This window comes from Micromesistius poutassou (assembly GCF_964030765.1).
Source record: "Micromesistius poutassou genome assembly, chromosome: 3".
Classification (NCBI taxonomy): domain Eukaryota; kingdom Metazoa; phylum Chordata; class Actinopteri; order Gadiformes; family Gadidae; genus Micromesistius; species Micromesistius poutassou.
In genome coordinates this window covers 7,492,328-7,520,045 of record NC_140273.1, presented here as the reverse complement: position 1 = coordinate 7,520,045, position 27,718 = coordinate 7,492,328, and the positions used below count along the sequence as shown (strand labels likewise).

The window sequence follows — 27,718 nt, the reverse complement described above, 5'->3', positions numbered from 1 at the left end:
TTTTAATTAAAATTGTAACTTTTTATATAACCAGACTTCTTTCTTTTAATATTCTTATTGTAGTCTTTTATAATTCAGAATGAGTTACCAAAATTAATATGAAAAGCAAACCCTAAAACCTGTAGCAAATAAACATAATTATTAAGAGCACCATGAATAGCGTGAATCATGTGGCTTTCATCAAAAAAAAATTATTATGTAACCGTTGCTTGCGTGATGAACACAACACAGCATTTCTTTGTCAGTTGATGAATAGGTTGCCTTGAGATTTGCCTTTGATGGAATTTCGGGGGAGCGGTGCAATGTTAACTTCTTAGCCTTAACAGAATTAGGTTGATAACACAGGGCTCTACCGCATAGAGGCCCAGGTCTGTTTGTCCAGCAAGGTTCTGCACTTCTCCCAGTGTTGCTTCTGGCCCGCTCTCTCTCTCCTTTCCTTTCAGGGGCCCCATGAATTATTCATCTGGCCGTGGCCCCTATCTATGACACCTGCCTCGCTACCCTCCTTCCCTCTCACTGCCAATGGACTCTCTCTCTCTCTCTCGCTCTCTCTCTCTCTCTCTCTTGCACTCTCTCGCTCTCTCGCTCTCTATCTCTCTCACTCGTGCCAACGTCTCTCTCTCAGATCCCTCTCTACCTTCCTCCCTTTCTCCCTCCCTCTATCTCTCCATCTCGCTCCCATTCTCTCTCTCTCTTGCTCTCTCTCGCTCTCTCTCCCACTCTCTCCCGTTTCGCTCTCTCTCTCTCTCGCTCTCTCTCTCTCTCTTTCTCTCCAAAGTGGGTGAGACAGCAGTACACAGGTGAATTAACAGATGAAAGAGAGAGAGAGATAGAGAGAGAGCGAGAGAGAGAGAGAGAGAAAGAAAAGTGCAGTTATCACTTCACAGGACAAGTTTAATCGTGTCTTGTGGATAACGCACAAGATTCTGAGGAGGGATGGCAGTGAAAGTGCCTTTATCTGTCTGATGAGTTGGCCTCAGCTGGACATTAAAGGGCCCGGAGAGAAACCATAGCCATAGAGTAACTAAATGGACTGAGCGGTACTGCTATTACTTTGCTTGTTGATTGAGTGAAGGTGACTTTCACTGTCCTAAAATAAGCAGGGAATCTGCTGGAAAGAAGACGGACACTTTTTGTTGACCTACTTCACATAGCGTTTGTGTATCTTCTATTTATTTTTTAGCAAATTTGCCTTTAATTCAAGCTTTGATCAGTCATCATGTCTGGAACCAGCGATCTACTGCACAAATCGACCCTATCTGTGTACTCGGTGAGTACTGTTTAAAAGACTGAATGTTAACTTCGCCGTTTCATGATATTTTATATGTGCATCCAACTGTTGTTGGTGTTGTTATTTTAAGATAAGTGTATTTTCAGGGTTGTTTCGGTTGGTCATACGTAATACTATGTTTTGTATACATACAGCTATACTTTGCTTTTGGATGTGGTTCATAGTGCATGGGTTATGGGTTACCGTCCTTCATGTCTGTTTTCTGTCTTCTTTCCAGAACCTGATGGACCAGTTCAACCCAGGACTTCAGAATCTGGTTACTTTAGGGAACAGCTATGTCAAGGCCTTTCAAGGTGGGAACATGTACTTTGTTCGCACAAAAAACAGAAAGAAATCCTCCATGAAGTAATTATAAATCAGCAGTAGAACAGAACAGCCCAATTTAGGTGTGGAGAAATATTTTAATTTTTATTATTTATTTGATATATTCAATGAATATATATTATGTAATCTTAGTGATGAACACATGTACCATCTGCACATAGAACCTATACTTTATTAAATACTAAATACTTTTACTAAGTAACAGGCAACACAAACTACAGAACAATCCCTCTACCACCTGAACTAACTTCTGTCAGAGCGAGACCTGCGCTCATACACACCCCCATAGACATCTAAATATTTCAGAGAAGTCAATAACCAATGGGTAATTACACATTTTCCACGCCGTGGAAAAAGGAGCGGTTTCCCGTTTCGCTCATTGGGTATGCTGGCCGGAGCCCCCGTCCCGCTGCTCTTCGTGGGCCGGGGTGCGGGCCTATCAGCAGTGGTGCAGGGGGTAATTGGTGGAGCTGTGTATTATTCATGGTGCCTCGCAGGCCGATCCAACTCAGGAAGGGGTCTTCAGTCACAGGGGCAGCTGGGCCGACCGGTAAAGCGATAGTCTGCACTGGCAGCTGGCCCGGTTGCTGGAAAGTCCTCAGCAGCCTATCATGTGTCAGGAACCACCGCCGCCAGGAGGGTTTCTCTGATTGGATGGTGGTTGTGTAAAGGGGTTGATTCGTGAGATAAGGAACGGACATTGTTATGGAGGGTCATTGTTATTGAGTTTAAGGCTCCTGTGTTTCAGTTCAAGATTACATTTGTTGTCCAACAAAGTGGAATATTTGGCTCGGGCTTTCACCCATTCTTCAGTCGTAAAATTACACATTACACAAAAACAAACAAAGATATTAGTGAATCAATACATACAGCACGATTCAGTAAATGCAAATATATAGAAAAATAAAAAACTAACACTTTCATGAAGACTAAACTATTATCTGAACAAGATTTTTTGAATACATAACCTATTGTCTTTCTTTGTATACTTTGGTGTGTGTGTGTGTGTGTGAGTGTGAGTGTGTGTGCACGTGTACTTGTGTGTGTGTATGTGTGCTTGTGTGTGTGTATGTGTGCTTGTGTGTGTGTGTGTGTGTGTGTGTGTGTGTGTGTGTGAGAGTGTGTGTGTGTGTGTGTGTGTGTGTGTGTGTGTGTGTGTGTGGGTCACAGCCTTGGGAGTTTGCAGTGAAGCGTACTTCAGTGCTGTGGCCAAAATGGGAGAACAGGCTATGCACACACTTTCCTCCCGCTCGCTCGGTAAGTGTATTATTTCTGTGTGCGTGTGTGTGTGTGATTGTGTGTGTGTGTGTGTGATCAACGTGTCCTGCGGTCTATTGAACCATTGTTTATTCATTGTGTTTAGCTGTCCTCATGTTCGCAACGGCCAAGTATTTACTCACAAAGCAGAAAAACATCAACCCCCAGTACTCTAACATCAACCAGAAATGTCAATTTTCACATAGCTTTACTCTACCTTTGACCTTTGTGAGCATTCACGTAAATGCTAATTCAGCATTATTTTAGCAGTAGTATGCTCACATCATAATTATATATTTAGCATAATGCTCACTTAGAGACCCAGCAGCCCACAGAGCACTCCCACGTGGTTGTGTATGGATGACCAGCTGAGGAGAAGGTCAGGGAGACTCCACGTGATCGGGCGTATCATGTGACCGGCGATGAATTATAGACGCGGAGCGACCTTTCAGAAACACTCCGTTCATTATCTCATTCACAGGCCGTGGTGACTGACAGCTCAGCACTGAGCATTTTAAACAGGCAAACTACCCCCCCCCCACCCTGCCCTGACAGATTCTTTATAAAAGTGAATAATTTTTCATGTTAATATTGGAAATTAGTAACACATTTAATATTATGTAACCATGAAGGATAATAGTACATATATTAACTGAACTACTCATATTCTACAAATGTACAACATTTGATCTGAAATTAGCTTTGCTTCGACAATGTAGTGATCTCAAAGATTTCAAATATTCCAACAAGTTGTTACTGGAACACATGTATGTACATCAGGGGGGAGGGTAGTGCAGGGGCAAGGTTCCCAGCCGTAGCTGCTAAGGTCCGCCGCCTAGCCTTTAGGCATCCTTCAGTGATATGCCCCTAATCCATGCCTGCCCCTTGACCTTCATCCTTTAACCCCTGGCTGTGTCTGGATTCAATGTACGTTTATTTAAATAACATCATCTCATGTACTATACTTTAAGTATAAACAAAGGTCAATAACGTAATCCCATACATCAGCCCAGTTTTCCTTGGATTGGTTTGTGGTTTGGTTTCCAGATGATTGAAATGTGCTTTTCTGTCTTCTACTAACAGGTGATGTGTTGGTCCAGATCTCAGAGACCCAGAGGCGGCTAACAGCAGAGATGGAAGGCGTGGTCAGTATATTTCTGCACTAGACAAAGCGTTGAGTCGTTTCTACCACTGACTCTTACACACCCTTATTTGTATCTTTGACTGAAGATTTTGAATGCCTTGAAAATGAGGGTTCAGAGTGAGGTTGGTCTGTGATAGCTCTACTAAATCCTGCTGCCTGATCAGTATTTGTCAGAATCATCAAGGTCGGTGTTACTGGAGAACTCAGTGGGGGTCTGCCTCTGAACCGTTCTGCAGATAAACAATGAGAAAAACAATGAGCTCCAGATGGATCAGGAGTTTAATCAAACAGAGGCGCCCAGCTCAGCATAGAGAATGTGGATTCACACATATCCTCCGGTTCATGACTTGTGGGGCCCGGGTTTATTTCCACTGCTGCAGTTCCGCTGGTTCCAGGTCGAGGTTCTGCAGGCCATGGAGAAGAAGGTGAAGCTGGACGAGGAATACATGGATGTGAGTCTGCAGTGCGGTCCTCAGTTTGACCGCGGTGTTTGAAAGTACTGTGGAGGCACTCGATTTAAGCCTGGCTTTCATCATGTGTATGTGTGTGTGTGTGTGTGTCCAGGGCAGCCGCAGGGTGTATGAGCTGGAGGTCAGGAACCAAGCAGAGGCCCTTGAGAAACAACTCAGACGAGGGACCTTCAGGGACTCACTGGTACACACGTTAATGCTGTAACACACACACTAATCTACACACTCACTGTAGCAGGGGACCCTGCCACACACCACCTAGGGGGCTTAACTGGACTCTTCCCATCGGTAAATGTTGTAGAAAACCAGTTTAATGTAGGGTTGAAAGGATTTTGTTTCCTGCAGAGCAAGGGATTGAATTGAATTGAATATGTCAGCTCCCTCCTGAGTTTGTGTGTGTGTGGTGATGGCTGGTTTATCCTGTAGGCCTTGATCACAGAATACACCACAGGTGAGCAGCCTCACCCATCTCCTAGAGTCTAATCAGCCTGACTCGGTTAAGCCAGCCATCCACCACACCCACAGACACACACACACACACGCTGACATACAAATACACATACACAGAGGCATTAACACACACAAATTCACACACACACACACACACACACACACACACACACACGCACACACGCAACGCACACACACACACACACACACATACACACACACACACACACTGACATACAAAGACACATACACACACATATTGACATACAAAATCACTTGCACATTGGCATTAACACACACACACACACACACACACAGTATAACACACACTAACCTACTAAAACACACACAAACACACGATAAATACATATACACAGAGGCACTATCACACACTAATACACACACACACACACACACATACACACACACAGATACACACACACTTATGTTCTTGCCTATACTAGCGCACACTAACCTGTGTGTCCAGGAGAACAGTGAGTACATGCAGTATCTGAGGCAGAGCCAGCAGGAGATCCTGAAGGAGGAGGAGAGGAGGTACCGCTTTCTTGCCGAGAAGCACTGCGGCCTCAGCCAATCACTGCTCTTCCTCATCAACAAGGTATAACCCCATCAACCAATCACTGTTCTTCCTCATCAACAAGGCATAACAAGGCATAACCCCCTCAGCCAATCGATCAGGCAGCAGGATTTAGTCAATCCAATCGCCCTCAGCCAATCACTGCTCTTCCCCATCAACAAGGCAACCCCCTCACTGTATTGACATACTTTTGATGTGGTCAAGAAACAGAATGTATCCCTGGATTTTAATATGTGTTTCATTTCCACAATGGAGTGGGTTTCTCTCTACCGCCACACCCATGTTGGCCCTGTGGTACATGTTATTGACATTTTGCGTCTACCCAGCACACAGCTGAACACAGCCAAGCCTCTTTCAGCTAAATACAGGGGGTTGTGATACTTGTGGTACAATCACAGACACCTTGGAAAGAAACGAGAGAAACACCACTCTCTCTATCTCTCTCTCTCTCTCTCTCTCTCTCTCGTCCCCAGACAGGCGGCTCCCTGCAGCAGAAGGCTGACGGGTGGAAGGAGAAAATGAACGAGAACAAAGTGGCCAGACCTCGCACGCCCACGCCTGCGGATCAGGAGGCCCAGGTACATTGATCAGTAGTCAGATAAACATCTGATAATGTGTCCAAAGTATACGGAGGCCCTCAGAGAGGCAGGTGCGTGGCGGAGAGTCTGATGGTGGTGGTGGTGGGTGTTTATCCATCCAGCTGCGCGGGTCGGTGAGCTCCCTGCTGCAGACGGTGGCCAGGGATGAAGACATGTCGTGGGCACGCAGGGAGCAGCAGGCCCTGGGCAGGATGCCCTCTAGAGGTGGGTGGGCTCACTGCACCGCCGGTGGAGCCTCCGTAACAGGAGGGGCTGTTCATTGGCGCTCGTTTGGTTCTACGACCTGTGCATCCGCGTGACATCGTAAAGTTTTCCAATAGGCAGTTTGGAATTTTACTACAACACATTCGTTTGAGTTCATTATTACCTTGTTTCCATGTTTACATTTACAGCAGCTCAAAAATATTCTCTCGCTCTCCTATTCCCTCCCGTGCTCCTCTCACTCTCTCTCTCTCTATCTTCCTCCCTGTCACTTGATGCCTCCCCCCTCGCTTGCTTCCTTTCTCCCTTGTTCCCTCCCCCCCACCCATATATGTATCCCTCTCCCTCTCTCCCTCCCTCTCCCTCCCCCTCTCCCTCCTTCCTTCCCTCCCTCCTCTCCCCCCCCCCCCCCTCCCCCGCTGTAGCTCCGTCCCCGCTGCCCAGCCGCTCCCGGTCCAGCTCGGTGGGGGAGTCCCTGGGTCTGACCCCGGGGAGGGCCATGCGGGCTCTGGTGGCCCACCCGGCCTCCTCCAACCCCAAGCTGCTGTCCTTCACCCGGGGGGAGACGGTCACCGTGCTGCTCCTGGAGCCCCGCAACGGCTGGCTGTACGGCCGCACCGACGCCAACCTGCGGTAGGTTCAGGTGTGGTGGGGGGCGTGAGTGTGGGGGTTTCGTGGGTGCATGGATTTGTGTGTGTGTCTGGGTGTGCGAATGTGTGTTTCACTTAGGAAGCATACTGAGTGTGAATGTGTGTCATGGGTGCAGGTATTTGTGTGTGTGTGTGTGTGTGTGCGAATGTGTGTCTTGCTTTGAAAGCATACTGTGTTGAACTGTGCAACATGTGAATGTGTGAAATGGAAATGGAATGGAAATCTATAGTTATCGCAGTTGTGTGTTCTGTGCTTCTGTATTGATTGGTTGTGTGTTGTGTCGTGTTCGATTGGTTGTGTGTTGTGTCGTGTTTGGGTTTTGTTGTGTTCTGTGTTGATGGGTTCTGTGTTGTGTTGTTCCAGCCAGGGCTGGTTCCCTGCAGCCTATGTGGCCCCTATTGAGGACCAGGTCAACTCTCTAGCCATCAGGTAAAGGGTTCATGTTACCTGTCCTTTCCTTGATCACGGAGGAAAGAAGCACTTTCGTCAGGTTGATCATCTTCTCCCAAAAGCGACTAATTATTTCATATTATTCCTGCTACTAGGGATGTCACGAGAACTGATACTTCAGTACCAAGTCGATGCAACAATTCTAAAAACGTGACGGTACTCGTATCTACAGTGCCGTAGGTACCGGGGATGCAATTCCTCCGGACATGACACGGGCAGCATATACAGCTACAAGTGTTGTAGTATGCCGTTAAATGCCAAAGGAACACGGTAGATGCCAACTGCAGCTGCAGCGAGTGCGACAGCTCCGCCTTGACTCGTCGGAAAAAAGAATAGTAAGAGTTGTGTCTGGAAGTACTTTGCGTCTGGAACGCTGTGCCGCACGACTGTTTCAGATGGGACCCTTTTCAATGTTGCGCTTCTAAACATGCATGGTACGACTGTGTGCGGCATCACTTGTTGATGTTGTTTTGATTGAAGATCGGCAGGTTGTAGTGGTTGCGTGTGTGTGTGTGTGTGTTGCGAGCGTATGCGATTTCAAAGTAACAAACCAACTCAAAGCCGATGCATGCATCCAAAACTATTCATTCAAAACCAAAAAAACAAATCAAAAACACCGTTGCTTATTCGCTTCAAATACTTTATTTTATTTTCAAAACTTGGGAATTAATACGGCGCGGTACAGAGCGGATGAAAACAATGTTGGCGTCTCCTGTGGCTGCCTTGCGCACCTGCGTTATATTACTTAATATTACGTTGGAAGTTATGTTTTAAACCCGCCATGCACGCAAGTGTAAATGTGAGCAGCATAGCTGCATAACTGCCTGCTTTCAGCGCATATTATTATTATTTTTTTATTATTATTATTATTTTTAACAATTTATTTTTAATTAGTCATTGAAGGCTACATGCCAGTGCCACTGTTTCTGTAATGTTCAAATGTTTTTAATAAATGAGTGCATGTTGAAGTACATCGGATTTATTGTTTTAGTTTTTTACCGCGGTATCGAATTGGGTATCGGCTACTAAATTTCTGGTATCGTGACATCCCTACCTGCTACATATTTAGATTTTTAGTCTGATGATTGTCTAACCATTAGCATAACCTTGCTAGTAATATGCATTCAATTAGATCAGTATTGCCTTTTTAAGTGTTTTTGCATTATGAAAACTGAATACAATATCCTACGTCACGGTGTGTGACCTTTGACCTCCCAGTGACACCACGGTGAGGAGCAGCAGCATGAACAACCTCCTGGACCCGGCTGACACCCAGGCCGACCAATCAGAGAGCAAGAGCTACGGCGACGTCCCGCCCCCGGCCACGCCCATCCGTCGTGCCTCAGTGGATATGCGAGCCAGCTCCCCGAGGGTGGAGCCTGCCACGGACGCCGGGACCAATAACCCGGCGAGGAGGAGATACAGCGAGCTGCCCCCGCCCCCTCCACCGCCCCCTCCCCCGCCCCTCCAGGGTCCCATCAGGGGGACGGCGGACTTCAGACCCGTCTCCCCACTGCCCGAGGCGGTAGGCAGCGCGGTGACGATGCCCCTGAGATAGCAGGACTGCACCACCTAGTTACTGATCAGTGTCCATGAATTGCTGCTATTCATTTCTCAGATAACTTTAAAGTAGGCATATTCAGCTGTGACCTCTGCTAGAAACCTACTCTGCTAACTCTCTTTCGCTCTTGCTCCCTCACTCTATCTTTCTCCCTCTCTCTTTCACTCCCTTTCTCTCCCTCCCTCTCTCTCCATCTCCCTCTTGGTCTCTCCCTCTCTCTCTCTCCCCATCTCCGTCTGTCTCGCTCTCTTTCTGTCTCTCTCTCACAGAACCTCTCACCAGCCGGCCCAGAAAACCCCCTCTTTCCCAGGTAACTGCCATGCTGTGTGTGTGTGTGTGTGTGTGTGTGTGTGTGTGTGTGTTTATGCTTGTGTGTGTGTACGCGTGTGTGCATGTGCGTGTGTCCTCATCGTCAGTGGTTATGAGTTGAAACTCCAGCCCGGAGCCTAGTTCTCATTCCCTTCCGTTTCCAGGGGGACCAACCCATTCGCCACCGTCAAGCTCCGGCCCACCACCACCAATGACAGATCTGCTCCGCGGGTCCTTTGATCTGTCATCGCTCTGTCCGCCTGAGGTCGGTGATCAATGGCGCCTCGTCCGCCTGCCTTATAACCCAGACAGGCCTCAGGGAGGTCCCTCCTTAAAGGGGAGAAGTCACGCTCTGCCATTTTGAAACATCAAGAGAGGACCGAAAACACTGCCACATCCACTTTGTTTCCGCAAGCAAAATATGCGTAAAGTTTGACCATTTACGTCAACAATGGTCCAACTTGCATTTGATATTGCGGGCTGCAGTTGTTTCACAGCACGCAATTAAAGCCTTACTGTCCCATATTAGAAAAATAGCCAAGTGTGACGGTTCCCCTTCAAGCCCTGGTTACCTACCCCATGCTCCAATCCGACCGTAGTCCGGCATGGGAGTCATACTCTCAGCAAAGGGAGTCTTCCAGATAATTATAAGGCAAAGGTTGCTCAGGTGACTTCAAATTGAGGGATTTGAGATGCCTCGAGGTTTGAGTTCTTTGTAAATTCACGAATAATACTATGATTATTTTCTTGTTTTTGTTTTCTTGTCTTTGTTTTCATGTCCATTCTGAATATATATCTCACAGATCCACACATTGTTTGTCAAATACCTGTATATACTTACTCCTTCACATGAGTGTCCCTGCTGTGAGCCTTATGTACTCAGGCGTTTTGAGTCTCTCTCCAAATCACAGTTTGAAAAGTTTTTTAGATGGCAATGTAAATAGGGATGTTTTCTCTGTCTAAACAGATGGGAACTGTTGTACAAGAGGTGTTGATAACGTTCAATCTGGATTGATGAGAGAAAGGTTGTCGTCTTGACCGAATGTCTCACGGAAGTCAAGTCATGTACTTTCTCTAAAACATTGCCATTCAATACCTTTTTTTCTTACGATTGTATGAGTCCTATTTCTATTGTTAACCATGATTCACAGCATTATCCAAAGCAATAGAAACTGGGAAACCACAGTAACCACGTCTCCGCCTGTTCTCAGAGGTTGTGAAACACGGTGGCTGTGTAGACATCTGAAACCTATCTCCCGCTGACTGCCCCTATGTGTGAACAGGCTGAGACGTTGAAGATCGCACTGTGCCCTTCCTGTAAACAGATGAGTTCACATACTGTTGTAGAATGTAGATATTTCATGTGATCCTTATAGATTGTGTCTCATTCCACGTGTTGTCCTGTTTAGCAACGTTAATGCTGAACAGGAAATCACACAAGAGTAGGAGATGGCAAAATAATGGTTAACATATTTTGCCCTCTTTCTTAAGTGTACAATATGTTAATATATGAATGAGAAACCAATAATTGAACATTATTATACGTATCACGGTTGGGGTTTCTGACTGTGGTCTGTTTCTAGCTCTGTGTGGGCTGATTGTTGTGTTTTGCCATTAAAAACATTAATTTTAACGTATAACCACCTTGTAAACAGCTAATAGACCAAACGCCAGAGAATGTAACCCCAGTGCTTCTATAACATAATGACATCTTCCCTTAATCTATACATTATGTGTATCAATACTTTTGCTGTGGAATGATGCAGAGCTCGGCCGATATGAAGTTGTCTTTTTGTTGTTTGTGTTTCTCTTGTCTCATGTCGCTCCGTGTATTTTTATATGTATGTATTTATTCATTTACATTTGGGCTGCAGTTGAACTCCAGTAAACAAAACATCCAAAACGTCAAGCAGCCCCTGTCGGATTTTGTCTCTTTTTATTGTCATCACTTTAATCACTACATGGTGTCTCTTCAGAGAGCCACAGCACGGAGGCAGAGATGGAGAATACAGAGGAGAAGAGGCAGTGAGCAGAGGGATAGAGGGAGGAAGAGGAGGAGGTGGGAGAGATTTGAGGCAGGAGACAGCAGTTCTATTCGAGAGCAGCCAGCGAACCACTGGGAACATCTTGCAGGTACGACAGACTTCACCGAAATCACATCTAGAAGCAGGATCTAGCATTTAGTAAACATAGGCAGTGCGACACACCACTAACGTCCGGAACCGCCCTCTTAGCTTATGTGTGCATATCTCTCAACGGTGACAGTGGTGTGTCTGTAAAGGGAAAGACACGCCCCCTGTTGGTCATCTCCAGGAAGCACACGGTCAGGGGAGAGGCCTGGGTCTGGTCCGACACTGTATGATGGTGTGTGTGTGTGTGTGTGTGTGTGTGTGTGTGCGTGTGCGGTACTCCGAGGTGGAGCAGGAGGTGGAGCAGGGAGATGGGTGGATGCTGGGTGGAGAGAGGGTCAGCTGCTGGTGAGCCCGCTACTCGTGCACCAAGGCTTGGAACTCTGGAAGACACAAAGCATTGTTATCAGTGCCGGAGTTGGGGAGGTGTAGGTTGGACCCCAGAACATAACACAGTCCAGCGTCTGGAGTGGCTAAAGGTTCTTTGTTTATTCCCAGCCAATCCCTGATGTCTGCTTTCGACATGTGGACATTTGGGATCAAACCCAGTTCCCTTTGGCTGGGAGTCATATATCTCACCACTACACTGGTTAGGCTATAGGTTCAGAACCCCAACTTCACTGAAATGTTCTGGGTTCAGAACTCCGAATGTATGCAGTCCACCTGCAGACAGTATTTATTAAACCCAGAACCTTTCTGCTGCCTTGAGGAAGATGCCCGACCTTTGATCGTCCCGTACCTGCTCATCAGTGACCTTTATCAACTATGGATAACCGCGTCAGATGTGATGACCTCAGCACCAACCTGACCCCTGACCCCCTGGAGAACGTGATCGTTTCCTAACAGAAAAGGGGTCTGTAACCCCTGGCCTCCATACCATCCATGCCGATCTTCCCGTCGCCGTCCTTGTCGGCAGCGTCAAGGAACTTCTTGGTCTCTGCGTCGGTCAGGTCCCTGCCCTCCTCGGAGAACCCCTTCAGGACGAACCTGGAGCAGGATGGAGAGGGAAGATAGCTGTGTTTGTGTGTGTGGGTGTGTGTGTCAGTGTTTGTGTCTGTGTGCATGTGTGTGTGTGGGGGGGAAGGCGGGAGGGAATGTTGGCTGCACTTGACAAAAAAACTGAAAAGAAACCCCAGACTTTCTAAGGTGCCCATTTGACGGGCTGTGAATTCAAAAAACGAAACTTTCAGTTTTAAGTCAATGGTCAGGTTATGATCATGTCACATGGTTGGGTCAAGGCTGTTATCAGGGCCATCAGAGTAGCTGTCCAGCGTCTAAACGGTGGTGTCTTCAGTCTCTAGAACCCTTGGGTGGGGTGCTTGACTCGCAGTGCGTCTGTCTGGTCTTAGTCCAACTCAATCTATGGACTTCACTATGCTATGGTTCTCTCTAGGGTGTACAGTAGTGTACGTACTTCAGCTCCTCCTCCTCTATGTAGCCGCTGGCGTCCACGTCCAGTGCCTGGAACACCTTGTTCACACTGTCCGCCTCCATGGCCCGCATCCCCACCAGCTCAAAGAACTTCCTGTGGTCGAACGAGTCCGCCACTGTACACACAGGGAGAGAGAGAGAGAGAGAAGGGAGAGAGAGGGGGTGGGGAGGGAGAGGGAGAAGGGGGAGGGAGAAGGGAGAGAGAGAGAGAAAAAGGGAGGGGGGGGAGGGAGAGAAAGGGACGGAGGAGACAGGTAGATGTCTACTGAAGTCTGATCTTTGTTTTTGTTGATTTGGTGATGTAAGCGTGTGGTTCTCATTTTGAATTCAGATTCAGTGAATTGAATTGAGAATGAGATTGATTCGGGGGTTACCATACCTGCAAAGGCATCCAGAGCCTTCTTGATATCCTCCGCTTTCAACAGATCCATCATGGCCATTTTCCTAGAACTAGAGAGAGAGAGATGGGGGATGGAGGAGAGTTAACACCAAGGGCTCCTTTTTTACCACCAGGTGTGACGTTGAGTAGCCATGATCTATCTTTCATAAGTCTGGGTGGACACTCCCCTGTGTAATGTCACCAAAGGATGGATTGTGCAATGGCTTGTAATGTCTGATAAACAGAACACCAGCTGGTAAAGTAGGGGGCATTTCATTTGTCTCTGGATGAGGACAGTACACCAGAGGGTCCCACAGGTGGCAGCACTGAGCTAATCCCCGGAGGAGACAGGCTACCACAAGCTAAGTTGTCATGTTTATGATGAAGGAGGTGGTTGAAGAACGTGTTGGTCTCATTTGAAACTAAACAACAATGTACCTGAGTGTGTTTGTCTAGGTTGGTGTGCGTGTGTGTTTAGCACATTTCAGGTGGAAATGATGTGAGAGCAGACACACACACACACACACACACACACACACACACACACACACACACACACACACACACACACCTACCTGCACCATCAGTGACACACACACACACACACACACACACACACACACACACGCACTGGTATAGACACACACTCACCCACGCAGACACACACTCATTGAAAATGGACACGCGCGCACATTCAAATACTTTAATCAATTATTCCACACGTCATCTCTACATACACATCCATACAGAGAGATAGATACCTTTTGAACTAATAATTCATATGGTAATGTGTTTTGTCATGCCAAACATGCAGAGATGGTGTAACCTCTCTGCAGGGATGTTGTAACCTCCCTGCATGCCGTCAACACAGGGCTCACACCAGAGATAAACACAGGGCTACTTTTCATAGTCTCAGAATGGATGAACAAACTGTTCCTACACACGTCAGCACATTTCTCCACCATCTCAACGGAGAGATCACCCCAGTGGCATGCTACATGCATAACAAGCATGTTGTAAAACACAGACTCACAATGAATCAAGTACCTTTGACTGGGAGACGAATAGTTAAGTACACCACAATACAGCGTACATGATGTCCTTGTATCTTTCTATGCAGCGTCTGAATACATTAGCTTAGTGGTCGGGTCCAGCCATGTGAGGCTTGGTTTGGAAAAGCATTCTACAGTGCTGAGCAGCCCAATCTATCTATCTCCACAATGCACTCACAATACATGTCTACCACTGCGCTAAAGCTCAATGCGTGTGTAGCGTACTGTAGCCTAATTATCCCTGGATTGAATCAAACTCTTTTCACTGGCGCACAGCGCACCTCTCCTCCCATTGTCCTCCCCTGGAGCGGTTAAATAGACTCTGTACTCTGGTTCTTCTCAGATAACACCCAGAGAGACCCGGCCCATTAATCTACTCCCTGCTGGAAGATGTCAGCCTCCAGCCATTCAGTCATTCATCGTCCTTTCTGCCTCCCCCTCCTCCTCCTCCTCCCCCTGAAGGATGGGGACGGATCAGGGATGTGATGGAGAGGAGGAGGAGGAGGAGGAGGAGGAGGAGAAGGACGAGGAGGAGGAGAGAAGGAAGGAGGTTAAAGAGGCGATGTATATATATATATACAGTATATAAGGAGAGAGAGAGATAGAAGGATGACGAGGAGAGAGAGAGGTTGAAGAGTTGATATATATATATATATATATATATATATATGTATATATATAGTATATAGAGAGGAGGAGAGAGATAGAGAGAGATAAAAGAAAGGAGGAGGAGAGAGCGAGAGAGAGAGAGGGAGGTTGAAGAGTCGAGATATATATAAGAAGAGAGATAGAAGGACAAGGAGGAGGAGAGAGAGTGAGGTTGTGGAGTTTATGGAGATGAGGGAGAGGAGGAGGAGTAAGAGAGAGAGGTCGATAGAGATAGAAGAACAGGACACGTGAGGGAGTAGCAGTAGGGCAAAGTAGTAGGTGTATTGGAAGATGTAAAAGGTTGTTTGCACAGAACACTGTCACGCACACATGCTCACACGCACACACACACACACACACACACACGCACACACACACAGTTTACCTCTAAACTTCTTTTTTCGGAAGAGCCACAGAAGGAAAGGAGGGTTAGTGCAGGAGAAGTTGTTTATGCGTGTGTGTTTTTGTGTGTCTACAGACTTCAATTAACTCATTTTAAAGGGCTCCCTTCTCATCCCTTTAAAACAGACTGTGTTGTAGAAGATAGAAGGTATGTTCTAGGGGTTTACAGTGCAGGTGAGGGGGTGGGGGTGATCAGAGGACAGCGGAGGGGCAATGATGAACGATATGAACGGTTTTGACTTGTAACTCACAGGTAGCTTAGTTGCACCTCGAGAAATTAACAGGAGCAGATGATGCTTTTATTTGGAGCGAGTAGACAGGAAGGAGTCGTTGGGTGACCGAAGAGGCCCTTCTTACTTAGCTGTTCTCTGGGAGGGACGATGTGTGAGGATCAGAGATTTAACCAGGGTGCTAAAACATGCTACCAGCGCACATAGTACAGATTCTGGTGTCCCCTTGATGTGTAAAAGACATAACGGGAGATAATGCAATAAGTTCATGCATTGTTTCCTTAGTTATATGTTCCCAAACAGTCATGATGACCCTTATTTTCTTCCCTGTATCATGGTTGTGTGGGCAGAGTCTGATTGGACTGGGTGAGAATGCACACCTGTTGCACATTGAGTAATCGGTGTGCACAGGTTGAACCAGCCATCACCACACACACGCACACACTCAGGGAGAGATCTCCTGCATGGCAACATGGAGCACCAGCGCCATCATCTATCATCCCCTACAAATGTATACACTAAACCGGCTTTCAACATCACCAGTCTGTGTTCTATGTCTGGAGGAGCCCGGTAAAAAGACACCTATCTGGCATGTAGAATCTGTTTTGTTACAGTATGAATATACCTGTACATTTTTGATGGCTTTTGCTTTATTGCTTGTTGTTTTGTTTAAAGAAATGTCCCCTTGAATGATGGCTGATTATTGTTTATGTTTAGGTGGAAGGAAAAAGGAATAAGTGTGTAAGCCCATTCAGGCTTTGCATCAGCTGGTGTAAGACACTAACCCTAGACTGGGTACCCCCAGCCCGTTCTACTGGCGATTTGAATTTGCCCTGCAGAAGGGTCTGGAGAAGAGCAATACAATTCTTGCTGCTTCCGATACGTTTTTGCGGGAGCCAATCACCAAGCTGGCTTTTCCCCCTGGCGCGCTATTGGCTGGTTTAACACAATGACGACAGGTAAGCGACAGCAAGCAGCCAATTGCGTACAGAGTCAGTTGAACTAGGCCCGCTGATCACGCCTCTTGTGCTGAAGAAAATGACAGCAGCCTCCCCAGACCAACGTGCAATCTACGATTGATCTTGGTCTGGCAATAGCCAGGCTAGTAAGCTAGTATAAGAACAATAAATCAATCAAACTATTTTGTATTATACAGTCGTCTGATAAGGTGAGAGAAAAATAAAGGTAGAGAAAAAGGCCACAAAATCGAGCTTGAAGCCAAAGTTGTGGCCGAGGCGGTGGAACTGTTTAGCTGAATCGTTTTGGTCCCTTGAGAGTGAAATGTTTGAGGTGACATTTGTTTAATAATCGTACCCTCTCTTCTGCTTTCCCTCTCAACTTCCTCACTGAACTGGTTACCATGGTAACCATGGTAACCAGTTCAAGCACTGCGCCACTCTCTCGTGCTCTTCTGTCTCACTTCTCCTGCCAGGTTGTGCGTGTGTGTGTATGTGTGTGTGTCTTTGGGTATTTTTTGTGTGTTTGTGTGTGTGTGTGTGTGGGGGGGGGGGGGGGGGGCTGTGCCTGTGGGGGAGGACACTTAAAAAGAGACCAAAGGTAAACCAAGACATTGAAACCTACACACACACACAAGCATGTGACACTTCTCTAAATTGTTGCCACAATACACACATACAAACATACACACACAATACACACGCAAACACATACACACAAAAACATGCATATACAATGACACACCAAACCCAGGTGCATATTACACCCTTATTTTATAATTTTTTTATAAAAGAGACTATCCTCTCTCACTCACTCTAACACACACACAGGCAGGCACACACACAAACAAAACACACACTGCTTCCAAAACAATCTGCTGACATCTAGTGACATATGATTAAACACATTTTTTATTTATTTAGGGACCCTCTACCTATCGGGGACTAAGGATGGAAATTAGCCTTTGGCTACAATCCTGTGTGTGTATATATATGTATATATATGTATATATATGTATATATATATATATATATATATATATATATATATATATATATATATATATATATATATTATTAGTTGTTGTTTATATATTATTTATATATTAGTTGTTGTTTATATGTAATATAATTTGTCCCTTTGTGAAATAAATAAACTTCAAACTGTTTAAAGGTGCTGTATGTTTAGATTTAAGAGCTATACTTAAGAGCAAATGGCATTAGTTATAAACGGGTTATTGTTAAATAATCTGCGTAGGCCTATAGCTATTCTAGTTGCATGGGTCTTCCACTATATAAGAGATTACATCACATCAATCCTAGAACACTCACGGCTCATTTCTAGAAGGATTCATGGATGAAACTGACTGAGAAACGAGTGAGGTGGCAGAGACGGAAGGGCATTTTGTTTAGGTTGAGATTAAGCGATTATTAAAACGATTAAAAACTCTAAACCTGCATCCACTAGGCCTACCTGATTCAAACCTCACACGTTCATGACTAAATGTTTATTTAGGTCATGCACATGTTATCAGAAGGCCATGCACGGCCAGCGTCCGCAGACACGCACGTATATAAAACACACACACACACACACACACACACACACACACACACACACACACACACACACACACACGCGCACACACGCACACGCACACGCACACACACACCCCTACCGCTAAACACACGCGCTTCCTTGTTAAGAGGTAGGGGACCGGGTGCCCTGTGTTTAGCGCGTACGACTGGAGAGGAGGGTCCCGGTACCCGGCCTGCTGGTACGTCCGTCCGGCGGCTGTGTTGGACCTACCCATAGAGAAAATGACCTCCGTTTTTAGGGAACAGGCGCTTCCTGCATTACGCCAAATTGCACACTAAAGCCGAAGCGCTGATATTGCAACGCGAAACCACTTGTAGAGAAACACAACCACTATCAAGTGCGCATCGTTGTATTTTATTTACTTTGATTATACTGAACATGTCGCTTCCTCAGCAGCTGCGGGACGAGAGGTGAGCTCTGCATGAATTTGAAATTACAAATATATAACAAATATATAGAGATAGATATAGATGTTTGGTGACCAGTGTAGGCCTTTTCGTGCGCTCGCCAACTGATCCTTAAAACCTCGTTAGATGACTCGGTTGGTTCTGCTTGCTAGTAGTTTGAAAACGTAAGTTACGAATGTAAAACTATTTATTCTGTGAATTCGTGGATGACTGCCAGTGGCAGTACACAAAGAGGATATGTCTCCTGTGCGGAGGAATGAAACAGAGCTAGATCAACTGCTCACACCTGTCCTCTAAAGTTCTGAACCGTGAACCTGAACCTACTACTATCCCTAATGTTAACTTTCAAAATACATATCGTTATTATTCATCTTAATTCAGTGACTTCGACCAACTGCCTAATGACGTCCCAGTCAGCGCCTGCATCGCCGACATCGAGGAGAAGAAAGGCTTCATCTATTACTATGTAAGATCTGTCTGTTTGTCTTTCTCTCTGGATATCTGGCTATCTGGCTTTTAGCCTACTGCCTCTGTCGGTCGGTCCTCATAATCCTGTGTGTGGGTGTGGGTGTGTGTGTGTGTGTGTGTGTGTGTGTGTGTGTGTGTGTGTGTGTGTGTGTGTGTGTGTGTGTGTGTGTGTGTGTGTGAATGTGTATGTGTGTGCGTGCGTGTTTGTCTGTGCCTTTAAATGTGTGTGTGTGTGTGTGTGTGTGTGTGTGTGTGTGTGTGTGTGTGTGTGTGTGTGTGTGTGTGTGTGTGAATGTGTGCCACTGTGTGTGTGTGCATTCCTGTATGTGTGTCAGATGTTTGTGATGGAGGTGAAGAACAAGGGGGGCAATAAGTACCTGATCTACCGACGGTACCGCCAGTTCCTCACCCTCCACCAGATCCTGGAGTCCAAGTACTCCTCCGAAGACCCCCAGAGCTACCCCAAGACCTGCACCCTGCCCCAGCTCCCCGGTCAGTCTGCCTCTGGGTGGAGGTGTGTGTCAGTGTGTGTGTCTGTGTGTGTGTGTGTCGGTGCGTGTCTTTGAAGGACTTAATGAAACACATGCAAACATCTGGGTTGGGGCGGTCGTCTAGGGGTCTGTTCCAAACACCCAAGACTGTAGGAGGTTTGCCTCAGATAAGGTCTGGGTCCCCCCCCCAACGCCTTCTTGAGGTGAATCCTCGCTGGGGGCGGTGTTGGGCAGGACGCCCTCACTCCTAACTGCCCATTAATGACATCATCAACACATATACAGAGATCTGTGGAAGTGACTTTGTTTAGACGTCCAGGCTAAACAGAGAGCAGACGGCGGGACACATGGGAGAGAGAGATGGACAGATGACCGCCCAAGGGGGACGTGTGTCAGGGGGAGCGGGGCACTGGAGGGGGTCAGAGAAGGAGAGGAAGGAGGAGGAAGAGAAGGTGACCGATAGAGAGAGAAGGGGCTGAGAGAGAGAGAGAGAGAGAGAGGGAGATGGGTGAGCGAGGAAGTGAAATAGAGAGATGGAGAGAGAAGGTCAAGAGAGAGAGAGCCCTACACTTCGGATTGGAAACGGGTAATCAATGTTTGCACGCAGTCTGTGATCGCTGGCGCCTCAGACATCAGCTGATTGTCCTTGACTAAGGAACCCTGGCTCTCCTCCTGCACACTCTATCTTGATTTCCCATGAGCCTCTCTGTCGGCGGCTGCCATCACTGTCTGCATCGATTAGAGCGTGATGCCGTGATGCTGTTGTCCGTGCTGGCTGTGTGCGTGTGTGTGTGTGTGTGTGTGTATGTGTTTGAACTTAACAAGGCCATACCCAATGCAATCTGTGATAGTTGCATTCTTGCGAGTATATTGTAAAGAATGTAAGGTATTGTTTGTCCACAATGAGTTCCATTACTCATGCCTGTGGTCTGGTGATTAAGATGTTCCAACCAAAAGATTCTGGGTTCAATCCCTCAGCCTTAAGATTAAGGTTTGGCATATGCGCTGCAACCCACTCAAAACACCCTTGTGACCCATTTACGGGTCTCAACCCCTCATTGGAGCAACACTGCCCTGCACCCTACCTGCACCCTAACGCCATGAATCTGGCTCCCTGTGGGTCAGAGGATTGAATACCTGATGCCTAAATGTAACATCACGTCAATGCCAGGACATTCCAGAGCGGAGCTGGAGACAGAGTTATCGCTGGTACATGTCCTCACCTTTCTTATTGAGCTTCAACGTACGCCTACTGTGCACATATTTGGGATAGTGCCAGCGATGGAGGTGGTTTCAACAGGGACCTGTTCACCTGCTGCTGCCAGAGGGCTCAGGTCTTTTCTCTCTCTCATGGCCCACCGCTGCCTCAGGCTGCCCGCATACTTTGTGCGGAAAAACTTGGCAAACTTATTTTTCAACTCGCTGACATATCTGCAGTTGAAGGCTATGTGAAACACTTTGTGTGATGGATGAAAAGTGAAAAATAAAAGTGGGTGTGGTTCCTACTTTTTCTTTCTTTCTTTCTTTCTTTTTCTTCCATTTCTTCTTTCTTTAGTTTGTAAAGCAACCTGCTGTGTATTGCACACATGTGTGCCGTAAGAACTGTGCATTAGCATCAGTTACACAGCAATCAACATGTTATTCAAATCTGCCACTGGAAACACTACAGTGTAATAACATAGATTTACATGTTATCAACATCAGCTACCACCACTGGAAACACTGCAGTGTACTAACATATATCAACATGCTATCAACATCAGCTACCACCACTGGAAACACTACAGTGTACTAACATATATCAACATGCTATCAACATCAGCTACCACCACTGGAAACACTACAGTGCTTCTGTTGTGTCATCAGGACCCTTCCAGAGAGCTGGGAATGTTGAAAGAGCTTTGAACGCAGGCCATTGACGCCTCAATGTGTACTGATATCAGGTCTGATGTCCTCTGTGGCGAGATATCCACAACCTTTGTGTACTGATCTCAGGTTTGTTGTCTCAGGTAAAGTCTTCATCGGCAATAAGCAGGAGATTGCCGAAAGCCGAATCTCAGAACTCAACACCTACATGAAGGTGAATACACTCACACACTCATACACTGATACACTCACACACTCACACTGATGCACTCACACACACTCACACACTCATACACTCATACACTCACACACTCATACACTCACACACTCATACACTCATACACTCACACACTCATACACTGATACACTCACACACTCATGCACTGATACATTCACAGACTCACACACACACTATACTAACACAGTATACTAACACTAAACTCACACACTGCCAAACTGCCTCCTTTGCCTTGTCCTCTTTGTCCAACACTCCTTCTATTCCTTTTCTATTATGTTCACTACTCCTGTTCCCTACTCATGTTCCCTTGACCACACCTTGTTTTCAATGGTCACTTGGTCATCGCTCTCTTTTACCTCTGTCTGTATGTATTCTCTCTCTCTCTTCTCTCTCTCTCTCTCTCTCTCTCTCTCTCTCTCTCTCTCTCTCTCTCTCTCTCTCTCTCTCTCTCTCTATCCCCTACTCTCTCTAGCCTGCCTCCTCTCGTTGTTAAAGTCATCCACTCAAGTCCAGAACTATTGATCCATCGTTTCCAAACACAATAAACAATGCCTGTGACCTGCTGACGCTGCCCAGCGGGGTTACACGCTGCATGTCCCTGGCGTGACGCTGTGTCTGTGTGTCCCAGAGGCTGCTGAGCCTCCCCACCTGGCTGCTGCTGGACGACGACCTGAGGATCTTCTTCTACCAGACGGACCAGGACAGCATGCAACTCCCCCGGGCCCTGCGCCGCCTCCGGCCCCCCACGCGCAAAGTGTAAGGACAGGAGCCGCCGCCCCGCTGGACCCCGCTACACCAACCCCCGAGGGGGGTCCGTCTTCAGCCGACGGCCGTGAGGACAGAGGGACAGGGGGATGGAGGGATGGAGGAAGGGAGGGACAAACCAGGGTTGTGCAGAATGGACAGATGGACAGCCACAGGGGAAAGAGAGAGAGAGAGAGAGAGAGTGTGTGAGTGGGGAGAGCATGAAGGACAAGGTTAGAGGGAGATGGAGAGAGAGAGAGAAATAGAGGTTGAGAGAGAGAGGGGGAGAGAGCCTTTGGGATATAGTTAAAGAGAGATGGTCAAGGATAGGAGCACTGTGGGTAAATTGTGAGACTTACTAACAAAATATGTTATCTATCAAGGAACCTTATCCCTTGTCACTTGGCTACTTGATGCTGTCAAAGCCCATGATATCATTTTGGAAGTACCCACTGGCATCTTACACAACGCAGGACAGTACCGGCCACCATACTATAGAGGTTATTCGCAGTTGTCTGAACTGAGTGAAGTGAGCTGTCGTTCTGAGTTATCTATATTATGGCTTTGTTCACACGTTATCAAGACAAACTGAGTTTAATTGGCGGTGTTGACCCTTATCAACTGGATTCTGACACTTTAAGCAAGGACCCGTTGTTGTTACCGGACGTCACATACATGGATTTATGTAATTACCTTGTAAATACAGTGTCTGCATATACAGCCCAGGAGTTCACATGCAGCGTAAATAATGTTTTTGTAATAAATGCATTACCTATCATCTACCTTACCAATACCTTTTAGGCTACCTTCCAATTCTAGACCTACAGCCACCTTCATACGGAAGCTGTGCTGACAACTAGGCTACTGCACACATTAACGCTAGGCAGCAGAGGGAATTTCAAGACGCACCTCTCTTATGCCGGTAAAGTGATCTTCACTGTCTGATGGAAACCATCCATCGTAACGTTACAACTTACTCCCTGTGATAAAATAATGTATAGACTATGTGAGGCTATGTGAGCTAGACCGATCTAACTAACGTTACCTGTGGTGAAATATTGGGAACAAACTTTGCTATGAGTAGTCGGCTGAAAGTCTCGCCTATTAATTCTAGCCAGCCATAAATCTCTACTTCGCTGGCTCAAATCCTCAGTTTCTTTCCCTTCCCGTTTTCTCTGGTATGGCATAAAAACTAAGTGCTGAATTGTTATTGCTGTTGTTGGAACAGTTGTAGATAACACAACAAACCATTGTGGAAAAAAAGGTGCGGGGAAAGTAGCGCTGACAAGGTTGTGTGTCACCTATGTTAGGAATGTCAACTATGTCAACAACGCGGTGACGTTTATAGAATAAGGTCTATTTAAAAGGGTGTGTGGGGGGGATTTGCAGATGGTTGCAATCTGCAACCTCACCACTAGATACCACAAAATTCTATAGACTGGATCTTTAAAATGGGCCAGAGGAGGTTGGTTATGGCTTGACAACGCACAGAACTTTGGTTTTAACGAAAGGATCACCAGTTATGGTCTGCTGTTGTGTCCAACAGACGTTCTCAAAAGATCTTTTGGGTCCAGAGATGGTTCAACACTTCCAAGGTGCACTTCCTGTTTTAGAGCGCAGGGTTTCCAGTGCCGATCACTCACCAAACAGCAGCTGTGGTTCAGCAGGCACTCTCTTCACAGGATGTGAAGCAAATAACATAACGTCTGCCACTTCCTCTCCTTTCGTTACTGAAGACTTAACCTTGAGAAATACATTTTCACAAGGTAATTGTGATTTTGGTTTTGTAATAAGGAAATGGGGAATTTGCTCATTGCTATCTTTATGGAACTGCAATTCATATGTAATTGTTTCATTATACTCTCCCTCTCTCTCTTTATCTCTACCTAACTCACACTCCCTCTCTCTCTCTCTCTCTCTATGCACCTCTCTCTCTCCACCTCCCTCCCTTAATCCCTCCCTTCTTCTCTCTCTCTCTCTCTCTCTCTCTCTCTCTCAGTAAGAGTGAAGTCCTCCAACCCAAGACGGACCTGTTCTCATCCCCCAGAGCTGAGGTAATATTTGTGCAATGTACAAACACAAACACACACACACACACACACACACACACACACACACACACACACACACACACACACACACACACACACACACACAGCACTCATGCAACACAACCCTCTCACACTCACAAGGACCCTGAATAATAGAGACTTTGTACACAGAGTATCACTCCTTCTCCTGCCTCAAGGCTTTGGCGTCCGTGTTCCCAGTGCTGCTTGACCTCACCCCTTAAACCAGGGGTGTCAAACGTACGGCCCGCGGGCCTAGTCCGGCCCGCAGTGTAATTTAATCTGGCCCGCCAGATAATATCTAATAATGTCTATCAGAACTGGCCCGCCGGCATATCGCATTTCAGCGTTAACGCGCGTCTTGGTGCGGCAACCCTGGCGCGTCAACTCCGGCAGCCCAAATCCGATCCCCCCCAACAATTCCGCCCGCGGACCCTCTTACAATGTAATGTCCCCAATTAATGCAATGCAATTTGCCCGCGACTTTGTCCACGACTTCAATTTTGGCCCACTGTATTTGAGTTTGACACCCCTGCCTTAAACCCTTTCCATCTCTCTTCTCCGCTCCCTTCCTCCTTCTCTCGCTTCCACTGATCTGGTCCTGTCACATCCAAACCATCTGCTCACCCTGTCTCTCCTCCTCTTCGTCTCTCCTCTTCATCCCCCCCTCTCTCTCTCTCTCTCTCTCTCCTCTCTCTCTCTCTCTCTCTCTTTCCTCCTTTCCATCTCTCCTCCCCATCTCTCCTCTTCCTCAGCCATCCTATCTCTCATCCCCTCTCTCTCTGTCTCTCCTCCTTTCCATCACTCCCCATCCCCTGGCTCTCCATCTCTCCCCTTCCTCCTCCCTTCTCTCTCTGTGTCCCTCCTCTCCCCCGCCCCATCTCCCCTCCCCTGGCTCCATCTCTCCCCTTCTGCCCTATCTCTTCTCTTCTCAGTCTCTGCTCTGCTGTCTCTTCTGTCTCTCCTCCTCTTTACTCTTTACTTTATTACCATCTCTCTGCCTTTCCATCTTTCTTTGTGAGTAAATGGACTGGATGTTACTCACACACACTCTCACACACACGCACGCACACACGCACGCATGCACGCACACACACACACACACACACACACACACACACACACACACACACACACACACACACAAACAAGTGCAAAGTTACACACAAAGAAATTGGTCTTTTTCTATTGCTTTTATTGAGCTTTGTGCTTTCTCACTCCCTCTACCTCCCACTATCTATCCCTCTACCTTACTCTCTCTCTCTCTCTCTCTCTCTCTCTCTCTCTCTCTCTCTCCTGTCCTACCTCTCACTGCCTCCCACCCCTCCCACACACACACAGTAAAACAAACCACCAAGCAGCCCACTCACAGCTCCAACCCTTCCTTCACTTCTGTTCCTCTGCTCCTTTCTTTGTCGGTTGGACTCTTCACTCTCGCTCTCTTTATTGTTTTCGCCTGTTTGTTTCAGAAATCACAGGGCACTCGTGACTCGCCTGTTTAACAGTTTGACCCTTGAGACGTTTTGCCTCATTAAAATTGACATTTCCTATGGGAAAAGGGTTATTAAACAAAGCACCTTGTGCGGAAGTTTCATCGCAGTTCAAACTGAACCTTATTCATTTGGCTCTTTTTTAATTATGAGGGAATGTGATTTGTGTTACTCATACAGTTATTGCCGCGGGCAACCGCTTATCAACGAGTTCCAAGCACTTTGCACTTTGCACTGCTCTTTAATCTTTTTAGGATTGTATGTTCAATGATGGTTCCTGTTAAACGTTTCACCCTCTTCAATGTCTGCTACTGACCGTAAACACACTAGCTACACTTTCTATGAGCGCTTTTAGAACTAAAATGTGATTTAAATAGTCTTTGATGAATCCAAAATGATATGATACTTGTTTAGACTGAATGGCTACTGTGTTGGCTTGGGTGTCCGTCCTTTTGTCTGAAGGTGCAAGGTGTGACTTCACCTTGCCCATATCCATTCCGGAGAGACGGGATTCTGACCTGATGACCTGTCTCTGGACAGAGATGTGCTTTGGATGAAACAGTTGTAAATAGTTAATAGCTATTGCCTCAAACTGCAGTCAGTTGAATGTTACTTTCCTTTCAACAAGTCGTTCTAAAATGCCAATGGCTATGAGTCTACTGTATGTATGCATGTTTGTATGTATGTGTAATATGTACTGTATACATATACATCATGCGGTCATATATATGGAGATATTCATATATAGGACATCCTATTACCAGAGAAAAAGCAGGTGTGACTTTGAAGGGTCTAACGAGCTGGGGACTTATGATCTCGTTATAAAGTGCGAGTCTAATTGGATTAGACGATTGGCTGACCCCCAGGGGCCAGACGGGCTATAGTTAGAGACCCTAACCTGGGGGGCCCCCACGGTGCCACCCACCAGAAATACCTGGCCTGGAAACTGTGTGTGTGTGTGTGTGTGTGAGCAAAGAGAAAGGGAAAGATAGAGAGGGAAAGAGAAAGAAAAAGAGAAAGAGCTAGTGCGTGTGTGTGTGTGTGTGTGTGTGTGTGTGTGTGTGTGTGCGGGTGTGTGTTGTGTGTATGTGTGTTGTGTGTGTGATATTCGGCATAAATCGGGACAAGATCACGATGTCCTAAATGCTTGTTTAGGGCTAAACTGGGACATTGTTATCTGCCTGTGATGATACTCTAAGTATTACCTCTAAGTAGCAGGAGCACTGTTTCCATGTTAGTTCACACGATGAATCCTATGTAAAGTACAGCAGGCTGTGCAACTGATGCAGATGATTTGCAACGGGGGGGGGGGGGGGGGGGGGGGGGGGGGTTGTGGTTGGGTCTGTTAGGGATAGAGAGGGAATAAAGAGCCTATTTTGTGGGTGAAGAAAATTCAGAAAAGGACTGGAAGAAAGAGGTTGTCAGGCAGAGAGAGAGAGAGAGAGGGATAAAAAGAAAAGAAAGCGTGAGAGAGAGAGAGAGCAGCTGAGAGAGAGACTATAAATTGAGAGTGAGAGAGATGTAGTGTGATGGGGAGATAATGGAGAGAGAGATGAGGAGAGAGAGATGGAGAAGATATAGAATGCGAGATGGAGAGAGTACTACTTTTCCAAAGTGTATCAATTCTGCATTTTCCCACACTCTTCCCTGTGATTCGTTGAGCATTCAACTAAGAATGAGTGTGTGTGTGTGTGTGTGTGTGTGTGTGTGTGTGTGTGTGTGTGTGTGTGTGTCTATGTGTGTTTGTGTCTCAGTGGATTGGTAATGCAACCACCGCTCTCTGTCCCTGCCTCATTAAGCTGCTACTGGCCCA

The 27,718-nt window shown here is 46.6% G+C and overlaps 3 protein-coding genes across 4 annotated transcripts in view; 2 read left to right on the top strand and 1 right to left on the bottom strand.

The window, feature by feature from the left end:
* Nucleotides 1-1,219: 1,219 nt before the first annotated feature.
* Nucleotides 1,220-10,656, top strand: baiap2l2b (BAR/IMD domain containing adaptor protein 2 like 2b; the record flags this gene model as incomplete). The annotated part of the gene is made up of 14 exons (XM_084465267.1): nt 1,220-1,270; nt 1,509-1,584; nt 2,786-2,872; nt 3,956-4,017; nt 4,397-4,468; nt 4,581-4,670; nt 5,424-5,555; nt 6,008-6,112; nt 6,235-6,337; nt 6,760-6,967; nt 7,349-7,414; nt 8,654-8,960; nt 9,266-9,306; nt 9,470-10,656. 14 exons carry the CDS (start codon nt 1,220-1,222, stop codon nt 9,543-9,545), a joined length of 1,476 nt encoding a protein of 491 aa, XP_084321393.1. The 3' UTR covers nt 9,546-10,656.
* A 563-nt stretch (nt 10,657-11,219) lies between these two features.
* The window catches only part of pvalb7 (parvalbumin 7), an 18,857-nt gene continuing 2,358 nt past the window's right edge, over nt 11,220-27,718 (bottom strand). The window contains exons 2-5 of the mRNA XM_084466210.1: nt 13,245-13,315; nt 12,849-12,981; nt 12,312-12,421; nt 11,220-11,817 (exon numbers count right to left, since the gene is read on the bottom strand). Coding sequence (XP_084322336.1) covers nt 11,792-11,817; nt 12,312-12,421; nt 12,849-12,981; nt 13,245-13,305 — 330 coding nt within the window. The 5' untranslated portion in view covers nt 13,306-13,315 and the 3' untranslated portion in view covers nt 11,220-11,791. The remainder of the gene's footprint in view (nt 11,818-12,311; nt 12,422-12,848; nt 12,982-13,244; nt 13,316-27,718) is intronic.
* Nucleotides 18,234-27,718, top strand: part of ncf4 (neutrophil cytosolic factor 4) — a 16,610-nt gene continuing 7,125 nt past the window's right edge. Inside the window, exons 1-6 of one of the 2 annotated variants that reach the window (XM_084466209.1) lie at nt 18,234-18,310; nt 18,921-19,005; nt 19,343-19,499; nt 21,508-21,578; nt 22,231-22,358; nt 24,346-24,400. In XM_084466209.1, coding sequence (XP_084322335.1) covers nt 19,343-19,499; nt 21,508-21,578; nt 22,231-22,358; nt 24,346-24,400 — 411 coding nt within the window. In that variant the 5' untranslated portion in view covers nt 18,234-18,310; nt 18,921-19,005. Of the gene's footprint in view, nt 18,543-18,920; nt 19,006-19,342; nt 19,500-21,507; nt 21,579-22,230; nt 22,359-24,345; nt 24,401-27,718 lie in introns of both variants that reach the window. The other variant, XM_084466208.1, reaches the window with a different exon arrangement.